Source organism: Haliotis asinina, chromosome 5 (assembly GCF_037392515.1).
Source record: "Haliotis asinina isolate JCU_RB_2024 chromosome 5, JCU_Hal_asi_v2, whole genome shotgun sequence".
NCBI lineage: Eukaryota > Metazoa > Mollusca > Gastropoda > Lepetellida > Haliotidae > Haliotis > Haliotis asinina.
Genome location: NC_090284.1, coordinates 1,363,080 through 1,373,903, shown reverse-complemented (window position 1 = coordinate 1,373,903; position 10,824 = coordinate 1,363,080). Strand labels below are relative to the sequence as shown.

Sequence of the window (10,824 nt, the reverse complement as noted above, 5' to 3'; positions counted from 1 at the left end):
CCGCCTGCTGGCATAGGACTCTAGGCAATATAATATCTTGAAATAATTGGAGTTTCTAAAAGCCAAGATCAAATAACATATCAAATATGTGCAATAATACCCACTATGCACAGTGCTTGGCATGACCAGCCGATTGGTAGAACCAGGCCCATCCTACCACCCGTCTAGGTGAAGTCAGGGCTAAAGTGGTGTGTTGAGCAATAGGATCACTGGTCCTGCTCCCATGCCCTCAACCACCAGGATCCCCTCCTCCACCGACACAGGGCCGCAACAAACGGCAAACGGGTTGGTGGACCAAATATACCCCCGGGTCCACTACAGGGGTGTCGGCGAGCTCTTGACGTTACCCAGCACCCACCATGAGGAGGTGGCTCGCCACGGGTGCCCCATCATTTTCAAAGAGGCGTCCACAAAAGATCCGGGGAGGAGAAGTACCACACGGTGTCAAGGCCATAGTGTTTCATGCACGTTTTCCTGAAGATGGCGAACATATCGACCAACAGCAGCACGTCCGTTTTCAGGTACAGGTCGAGGTATTTGTCATGAGTCTTTTGACCCAGTTTTGTTCCAGACATCGATGGCGTATGTGTAATTGTCTGCGGTGATGAACGAATAGTTCAAGGTGTTGCAAAAGTGTTTGATGGGCGGCAATGACGCTTCATCATACTTGGACCAGTCATCCATGTATTTGTAAGGGTAGACACCCTTCTTCAGCAGCAGAGGTCACTGTATATGAACTTCTGACCGTCCAGCTAGAAGGAGATGTACTTTTCTGTGTTGCTGGGGATGCACGATATGTTGCTGTCAACCTTCATGATGGCTTGCATGATCAGGTGAGAATTGTAAATGCGAAGGCTGTGAAACATGACAGGGATTTCGATGGTTCAGGTTGCAGGCTTTGTGGGCAGCGCCGCGGTACTCACCAGAGATGTGGCACTGATCTCCATGATGCCTCCGTTTAGAGGTTTGTCGTGTAACTGGCAGTTCTTGGCCTTCGTGGGAGTCCAGTGATCGTCTTGGGTCATGTGCATGTGGGTGATAGTGTACAACTTTTTCTGATGGATTTCTCTCCATTTTGTAAATGCGTGAGGCCTCTGTATACCATAGGAGTGTTCGTTTCCCATTACATTGGACGACCACGAACCAAACCCGCAGACCTCATGCTCCTGTATTTTGTGCATGAAGCTGTTGTCAGAGGAAGGAGTGGCGGTGTCCACCATTTTGACGAGGGCTTCAAAGTCGACATAGATGATAGTATGTACTTGTACAGATTGTTCATGGATGGTTATACTTGCATAAGAATGTTCTACTCTAATTGAGTGACGAAAACATGGTCGCGACAAACATGGTGCCAAGAAGATCAGCTCTTGGTTTTGCTGTGTCTTGGAAGGCACGTAATACTGTTACAGGATGTGATGGTGGTGTTGACATTGTGCAACGTTTTCATAACATGGTTTTCGTGCGTGTTGACGAATGTGTTTCCATCAAACATTCTTTATGACATGATGTGAGGGTTAAGGTCAAATTGATTTGTCATTGTTGGTGGTGGTGGCGGCGATGCTGGTGCCTACCATTTCTGCAGTAGAAATGCGGTTGAACAGCAAAAGAAATAAAAAACTGCATGGGTTTCTTCTTTTTTTAGGTTATGGTTTCAATCACTTCTCCTTCTTCCTGTGTTGCTCAGGGACAGCACTGTTGTTCTACACCCCCTCCATCACTTGCGATGACATCTTGCATTGTTTTCGTATCAGGAAGGAAGTACGATGCTAGGCCAGCATACACTTGAGTCAGGACTGACCCTAAGATTTATGTCATCTCAGCACCGAGTCTGGTTTTGTATCACGCTTAAAACTTGTCGATGGCTCCTTTATCAGGAGTGTGGTTGCCGAAGTAGTGTTTGGGTTTGCCGCTGACCCTGAGTGTCACCAATCTCTCTCTCTTGGTGTCATTCTTGGCATTTTTCTCCTCCTTCGTTAACAACATTGGCGCAAGCAGTTTGTTGCACTCCATTTTTAAAATGCATCAAACTATTTTTAAGTCTGATACAATAAACTCTGACATATGAAAAGCATGGCGAGATGAAAGCCAGGCTGCACACAACGACGACTTCGAATATTATTTTTCTCGATATTTTGATAGACTTATGCTTGAATTTTGCTGTCATTATTTTCAGGCTTTCGCTTAAGCTAGCAGACTTTTTATGCTATGGGTAGGTCTGTTTTCAACAGGAGTTTGGTGTGTTTTGCTGCTTCTTCACGCATTCATTGTGTGGCAACATTGCAGAATTGAAAGTATCGGTTTTAGACATAAAACACGAACCCAACTGGTATAGGATACCGTGGCATGACGCTGCATGTCCAACGATGACTGAAGCTTCTGGTCGACTGAGAAAATGTGCCAACATAGTGATCTCCGACCTTGTGGACACTCTTGGATTTGACGTACAAGGAACTGATGGGAAAGTGTATGCCTTGCAACTAAAACACAACATTTACAAATGCGTTGAAGTGCCTGCTGCTGGGGGGAGTGGCAACACTGAAGGAACAGTGAGGACCATATCCCCAGCTTTTGAAAGTGAGCTGTCTGAACTAAAAGACGTCAATTGCATGGTCGTCACCCGAAACGACCATATGTACTCATGTTCACCGATGACTACAAATAGATACTTTTGCTGCATCGAACTGACTGGATGATCAACATCGCACATGGGTATACACTCATTTTATTTTCACGGAAAACAAGAATCACTATCTAACAAAAGTCATGAACAAAGGAATGCTGCACATTGAGTTGCAGGCGTGGATGTCATTCTAGCAGGTCTGCCGGTGAATTCCATGCTGATCATTCAAGTCGGCAAACCACCAAATGGCAGCGTGGGGATTGTGAAAGGAAGTAAACTCAGATGGTCCAAGCAGCCTCGAGAAAAAGTTTACTTAGTTTACGTGCGGGTGAATATGAATGCTCAACCAACCTGAAGGGAGTCACCATGAACGTGGAAAATAAAATATCAGATTTCCCAATATTGAGACCTACATTTCATGAGCTTGAAGTGCACTAACAGAAAACCGGTTGAAAACTATTTTCTACACACGGGAAAATACAAATTTGAAGACTTTTTCGAATGGTACAAGCATAAAACATCATGTCAACGCCGAACCAAACTGCCACCATCGTGTTCTCTGATTTCAGGAACATGCAAAACAACGTGTACGCGCAATGAGAAATCATCGTTGAATTGTGTTGTATCATCAACCTTGTCCTGATTTTCCCACAGCACAGAATCTCCATGCTGTGAGACTAAAACATAATGGGTTACTGATTGGGAAGTTTGAGCTAGCAAACCATGATACACAGATGGATGTTGCATCATTAGCAAACGAATCAGATAATATGTTAACCATGCCTGAGAATGTCAAAGTGTTATATCTCGTACAAGCTTCTCCTGGTAAGCCAGACTTGTGGACCAGTATGATTCAAGATTCCACACTTATTGTTGAAGTCTTTCTTAGGAACCCCCTTGTAGAAGACCTGACAATTCTTCCTGGGTTCAAATTACACTTGCATGATTGCCATCAAAATGAACGTTGTTGTATTATTGTGCAACCAGGAAGAATCCCCAGAACAAACTTGAGGGAGGTCAAGATTTTTCAAAACGATTTTATCAGATTCAAGAGTTGTACAAATAAACATCACAGGGAAATTCAACAAAATGGAAAGATCACATTTCCACCATGCTCACGACAGCAAAATCATGAAAACCAAACAAATTATCAACGACGAAGATTCATGCTAAACTGTTTTGTAGACATCAATGTACCATCGCTTCCCAACAGGGCACAGTTTAGGCATGACCATCCAATGTTGAGATGTCAAATGCATCCACTTATTTTCATACCCCTCAGTGCAGGAAATAAGTTATTTGGCCCTTTGTTGGAACTGAGCCAGAATCCCCTGTGGCTATACTACTATGGTGACCAAGAGGGAGTAAAGGCCTTCGTTGGTCTACATGACACCTCATATAGTGAACGCGATACAGTAAACCCCATTGATGGTTCACATGCGACCCCATGGTGACCAAGACGAAGTAAAGGCCATTGTAGATCTACATACCAGCCCATGGTGACCGTGACGGAGTAAAGACTTACTGCCATAACAAAACACGAGAACGCAAAAAATTAGATTAACTGACTCAGAAAAGAATGGAAAGAGTGAAGTAAAGGTGCTTGAGAAGAAGGGAAGAATTTGAAATACCTTTCATTTCAATCGGCATCTAATCATTGGTGGGTTGGCATCGTACAAATACTCTTTCAACAGTGATGTGTTATGATTATGGAACAGATTTTATTATATTCTGTTGTCATGTCTGACAACTCTAACTGTAAAATGTGACATTATACAGACTGTTGTGCAGAGAGTTAGGCAGAACAGTTCACATCCCAGGAGAAATTACAGTGTTCGTGCTTAATAAAGAGTGTAAACAGTGTGCGGGCATTGCACTGGATGTAAAGAGAATGATTATTGATCAAAGAGTGCTTGCTGTAATTAATGACTTTTTTTCATTGTAAGTGTCACATTTCAACATTTGTAAATGGCTTTTGTCTGTGTGAATTACGATATAGCCTGCAGGCGGCATTAATTTCTCAATGAAATGTTTGTGTTTGCTATTCTTTGTATGAACTAATGGATCAATATGATCATTACACTAAAATGATTTAGCCCTCAATTGTGCTGTCACCCCGAGTTGCTGTTGGGGTAAATGCGCACTACTGCCTTACAGCCAAACATGATACGCACATTGCAGGTTGAAGTATAAGGCAGAGAATGTATGTGTGTTGGGCGTTCACAGAGTTGGGAGTGCTCCATCTTAAGGTAGCGACTTGTGGATTGTGTCTACTGTTGTTCCTGGGGGCATCCAAGGGTCAGGATTATCATCACGTCCTTCGACTACACAATGACATCATCAGAAACAACAATCCAAACGTGAGACCGGTCAAGAACAGCAGTGACACAATCACGGTCTCATTGGAACTTCATCTTCTCAGCATGTCTGATTTTGATGAAGTTACTCAAACAGTGACAGCTAACGGGTTTTTCTTAGTTTCTTGGAAAGATGAGTTTCTAACTTGGAACGCCAGTGAGTATGGAGGTGTCAGTTCAATAACTCCTGACTATGGGAAAATCTGGAGACCTTATATCACAATTCGAAACCAAGTGGTTGATGCTGAGCCTCTGGGACTCGACTTTGGGATCATTAAAGTGACCGCTGAAGGAATTGTGACTTGGTCACCTGGCGATACCTTCAAGACTTTCTGCCAAATGGATGTTACCAACTTTCCTTTGGATGAGCAGGAATGTACTTATATGACGTTTGATTGGAGAACTAGTCTGAAAGAAGTTGATTTAAGGTCGACTAACAACTTTATTGGATTAGATTTATTTAACAACAACAGCCAGTGGGATATCACAAACACATCTGCTTCAAGACTTGTCCTTGAAAACGGTGGCAGATATTTTCCTTGGGTATACTACAAAATGACCCTGAGGAGAAAACCATCTCTGGTGATACTGATAACTCTCTTGCCTGTCCTTGTGCTGGGGTTAGTGAATGTGGTAGTGTTCCTCATTCCTGTGGAGTCTAGTGAGAAGGTGTCTTTTGCCATCACGGTGTTGCTGTCTTTCACTGTATCTCTGTCTTTCGTCACTGGACTACTGCCACAGAATGGTGACTCGTTACCAATGTTTACAATCTTTCTTGTTGGCTTGTTTATTATGAGCTCTGTCTACGTGTTCCTGACCATCTGGATCGTGCAGGTGTTCCATCGAGACGCCGCCACCAGACCTGTTCCTTTGTGGATGGGACGCATGACAAGGTCCTGGGAGAAATGCATCTTTGCCACTCCTGCTGTTGGAATCATGGTGATGTTGTCAAAGGACAAGAAGTCGAATGTGTCATGGGAAGCACCACCAATGAGTTGGAAACGAGTGAGCAGAATGATGAGCAGGATCTTCTTTTTATTGTTTTTCGTGCTGTTCATCATTGCAACAGTGGTTTTTTTTCTGAAGATATCACATTTCTAATGGAACGAAAACGACGATTACTATGACTATAAACAGTTTGACACAGAGAGCCGATGGAAAGCAAGAGAAATGAATGATCTGATATTTAACTAATGGAGAGATGTTAGCATGCTCTACCAACTAACAGGGAATTAAGGCAATGTCCATAGTTACACGGGCTGGAGAATTTTGCTTTTACGTTTTATGGGGATATTGCTGACATCATTTAATGACGGTTTTGGGCGGTTCCGTTGTCTGCCTACTGATGTGAAATACATTGATCCACTTGTCATTGTCACTGTCATTTATAAATCCTAGTTTAACGTGTGCGTGACGTAGGTCATATGTAGCATCACATTACATGCCATGATTACATGTGACAAACATTATCATATATTGATGGTCGTCCAATAATAAAACAAACACGAAGATTTACGAATTCATCTGCCAGAGGTAGTATGGGAGTATCGATTCAGTAGAATAACAGTTGTACAGACGTATCCATGTTCAGGACGAAGACAAGTTTAATGTATCCATTACACAATAAATCCTTATTACTGAAGTGTTTGTCAGCCTGTTTTGTGGTTTACGATCACCTGTTGTGTGTCATGACGTCATGCCCACCGTCGTTAGTATTCGCTGTAGTCGCACAAGCATGTCTCTACTGAAATTGGCATCGCTGATAAATTCCTTGAACTCTTGCAAATGGTTTGAAATTCAATTGCGTTTACTTGCCTTTCATATTGTAATTAATAGTGGAACCAAAAACAATAGTCACTGTTTTATGTTGTTGTTTATCATCTGACTTGGTTTTACCTAATTGTGTAATTTAAGTGTGACATATGACTTTACGTCGGTTTTGTCACAGCCAAAACTATTCTCTGAAATAGATGAGGTACCTGTTATAACTGGCAATGTGTTTGTCAGGTTTGGTCATATGATATGTTTACCTGAGCATTCAACTACTTTAGTTGAACAAATGGTATAAAACGATGCCAACACAGATTCAGGTCTGAAGTTGTCCTAGTTCATGTGAACAAAATCAAGATAAATTAGGATTGAAAACAATACACCCTCACTCACCCACAAGTGAAGAAATATGTTTGAAAGAGTATATTGAATGTCATCTTTGGTGAATACAGAGATGTTCTTAAATTTCTTTTAACACTTCTGTGGGAGCGGCATAACATCTGCTTCAGCTTAGTTGCTTACTAAAGAGCACGAAGACCTAATTTGCTTACAAAGCTTTTCAATCAATGTTTGACAATAATGGTCAGATTTTGTCTTTCTATTGGTTTTATTGTCCACAGAAAAATACAGACGAGTTAACATTACTGCAGCTGGTGAACATGTCAAGATGACCACACGATATGTTCCTTGACCTTGACCTTTTGGTGCCTCATCTCCTCACAGACACCGTCCTTCAGGGGTCGGGAGGTCCTGCTTGAATACTTGGTCAATAGTATCACGTTGATGACTTAGTTGATAGTGTGGCGTGGTCATGCTTGATGACTTAGTTGATAGTGTGGCGTGGTCATGCTTGATGACTTAGTTGATAGTGTGGCGTGGTCATGCTTGATGACTTAGTTGATAGTGTGGCGTGGCCATGCCTGATAACTTGGTTGACAGTGTGAGGTGGCTAGCTTTCTATTTGTAGGCTAAATGTGCAAGGGTGGGGTGCTACAGATAAGACAGAACGTGCTTGTTCTATTCGTAATCATCTGTTGACACAACTGATTTTAGGCAATACTTACATACAATTGTTTTTCCCTTTCCACCAAACTTCATTTGTTTCTGAAGATATCCAATACTGACCTTCTGTGTTAAAGTGTCTCTCGTTTCACAATTTGTTAAGGTTTAACACCTGTTCACACATACACATACACAGACACACACATACACACACACAGACACACACACACACACACACACACACACACACACACACACACACACATACCAAGGTTTAACACCTGTTCATACAGACAGATTATTGATCTAAAAGTGCTGCAATTAGTGAGTGTCGGTGTCCATTACTTTATATGCTGGAGGCATCAATGCATTAATGTATCACTCAAAGGTTCATGTTTGCTATTCTTTGTAGTAATTAATGAATCAAATGTCGCAATATGATGGGTACACAAAAAATGATTTAGCCCTTAATTGTGCCGTCAGCCCGAGTTGTTGCTGGGTTAATGCGCACTACTGCCTCACCGCCAAACGGGGTGCGTACATTGTGTTCAAAAGCAAGGCAGAGAATATATGTGTTGTGGCTGTTTACAGCGCCAAGGATGCATCACTTCAAGGTTGTGGCTTGTGTGCTGTGTCTGCTGTTGTTACTGAAGTCGAGCAGAGGTCAGGATGACCACCATGTACTTCGACTACACAATGACATCATCATGAACAACAACCCAAACGTGAGACCAGTCAAGAACAGCAGTGACACTGTCGCGGTCTCTTTAGAACTTCATCTTCTCAGCATGTCTGATTTTGATGAAGTTACTCAAACAGTGACAGCTAACGGGTTTTTCTTAGTTTCTTGGAAAGATGAGTTTCTAACTTGGAACGCCAGTGAGTATGGAGGTGTCAGTTCAATAACTCCTGACTATGGGAAAATCTGGAGACCTTACATTACTGTTTGGAACCAAGTGGTTGATGCTGAGCCTCTGGGACTCGACTTTGGGGTCATTACTGTGACCGCTGAAGGAATTGTGACTTGGTCACCTGGTGATACTTTCAAGACTTTCTGCCAAATGGATGTTACCAACTTTCCTTTGGATGAGCAGGAATGTACTTATGAGACGTTTAATTGGAGAAATAGTCTGAAAGAAGTTGATTTAAAACCGATTCATAACTATATAGGATTGAGTTTGTATAAGTCCAACAGTCAGTGGGATATCACAAACACATCTGTTTCAAGAATTGTCTTTGGAGACAGTGGCAGATATTTTCCTTGGGTATACTACAAAATGACCCTGAACAGAAAGCCTTCACTGGCGATACTGACAACCCTCCTGCCTGTCTTGGTGCTGGGGATAGTGAATTTGGTGGTGTTCCTCATTCCTGTGGAGTCTGGAGAGAAGGTGTCCTTTGCCATCACGGTGTTGCTGTCTTTCACTGTATCTCTGTCCTTTGTCACTGGACTGCTGCCACAGAACGCCGACACTATACCTTTGTTTACTATATTTCTTGTCGGCCTGTTTATTATGAGCTCTGTCTACGTGTTCCTGACCATCTGGATCGTTCGCGTGTTCCATACAGATGCAGCCATCAGACCTGTTCCTTCGTGGATGGGACGTATGACACGGTCCTGGGAGAGATGTTTCTTTGGCACTCCTGCTGTTGGAAGTACGGAAATCCTGTCACTGGACAAGAAGTCGAATGAATCATGGACTCCATCACCAATGACCTGGAAACGAGTGAGCAGAATGATGAGCAGGATTTTCTTCTATTTGTTCTTTACCTTGTTCATAAGTGCAACAGTATGTGTCTTTCTGAAGATATCGTACTTCTAAGGTATAGAAAACGATAAGTACTGTAAATATATACAGTTTGACATAGGTAACCGGTGGACATCGAGACAATAGGATGATCTGATATTATTTATTGGTCAGTTGTCAGAATTCTCTACCAATTGATATGGAATTGCGGCGATGCCCACAGTGGTACATGCCTGAGAAATACATGTTTACAATGCATGTGGATATTCGTAACATCATTCAGTGAATTTTTTGACAGTTCTAGTATTTGCTTATTGCTGTGAAATACAGTCGTCCTGTTTTCATTGTTGTACATATATCTGCCCACGTTTTCGGCCATAATGTTAATTATGGCTTACGAGTGCATTGGTAATGTATTTTTCCTGATGTATATGTAGCAGTGATGAAATAGTAGAGTTATAATTCTCTATATATCATGTACTTATTTAACAAACGCTTGAATCAATTTCCCACTTGTGTTTTAAGGATGTCATTATGTTATGGTTGTGGTCATTTTAATATAAGTTATAAAATGCAAATAAAAAAAATATATATATAGATAAAAGAAAACAGTTCATAAAAAGGTTTTAGGTGGTAGTATTTTTTTAGATTATTCAGTTTATTTGTGGTAAAAGAGTTCATAAAGTATCTTGATGGCACAGGTAGCATTTCATGAGAAATGCTTTTATTCTGAGATTTCTTATATAAGTCAAGGATGTCAGACAAGGCTCATAGTTCAAGGGGTTGTGTCATGTCAGGTCATGTCAGGTCATGACACTAGCAATTGTTTATCATGTGAGCACGTATGCTGATTTATGATTGGTTGATTGGCAAACAGTGGGTTCCACATGTTGCACCTGAGCAATTAACCTTCACTTCACATTGGGATACAGAGATAGACAGGTGAGCCATTTTCTCGTTGACGTGGCATTTTTACAAAGCTTGTTGGTATGGGTGAGGCGGGAATTATCATCTAATTCATAGTGAAACATTGTAGCACTTTTTAACTGTAATTGTGTTCTAATTGTAGTTGAATTAGCATTAATAAATCTGTAATATTTATATAAACGTAACATTATCTTTACAAACTTGTAGTTACTTTTCAGACTAAATTGTTCTACTTCATGATACAATTCTTTGCACATTATCATTGCCCAATAGGCGATTTGTGACTGAATTTCTGTACTGTTTGTGTACTACAGACTGTAGCGATTGCCATGTGGTTGGGGAGGACGGCGCCATGTGCTCGATAGGCTGTATACCATATATATGTGAGTGCATGTCTGAG

At 41.6% G+C, this 10,824-nt stretch overlaps 2 protein-coding genes across 2 annotated transcripts; both read left to right on the top strand.

Annotated features, from left to right (window-relative positions):
• Positions 1 to 4,821: 4,821 nt before the first annotated feature.
• LOC137284778 (neuronal acetylcholine receptor subunit alpha-6-like) lies at positions 4,822 to 6,078 on the top strand. The gene has a single exon (XM_067816756.1). The coding sequence runs from the start codon at positions 4,822 to 4,824 to the stop codon at positions 6,076 to 6,078; it is 1,257 nt and encodes a 418-aa protein (XP_067672857.1).
• A 2,174-nt stretch (positions 6,079 to 8,252) lies between these two features.
• Positions 8,253 to 9,572, top strand: LOC137283296 (neuronal acetylcholine receptor subunit alpha-7-like). The gene has a single exon (XM_067814747.1). The coding sequence runs from the start codon at positions 8,253 to 8,255 to the stop codon at positions 9,570 to 9,572; it is 1,320 nt and encodes a 439-aa protein (XP_067670848.1).
• The last annotated feature ends 1,252 nt before the right edge of the window (positions 9,573 to 10,824 follow it).

Bases quoted from the DNA above. Each gene is read 5' to 3' on its own strand.
- LOC137284778 (XM_067816756.1), top strand. From the start codon at position 4,822: ATGTATGTGTGTTGGGCGTTCACAGAGTTGGGAGTGCTCCATCTTAAG.
- LOC137283296 (XM_067814747.1), top strand. From the start codon at position 8,253: ATGCGCACTACTGCCTCACCGCCAAACGGGGTGCGTACATTGTGTTCA.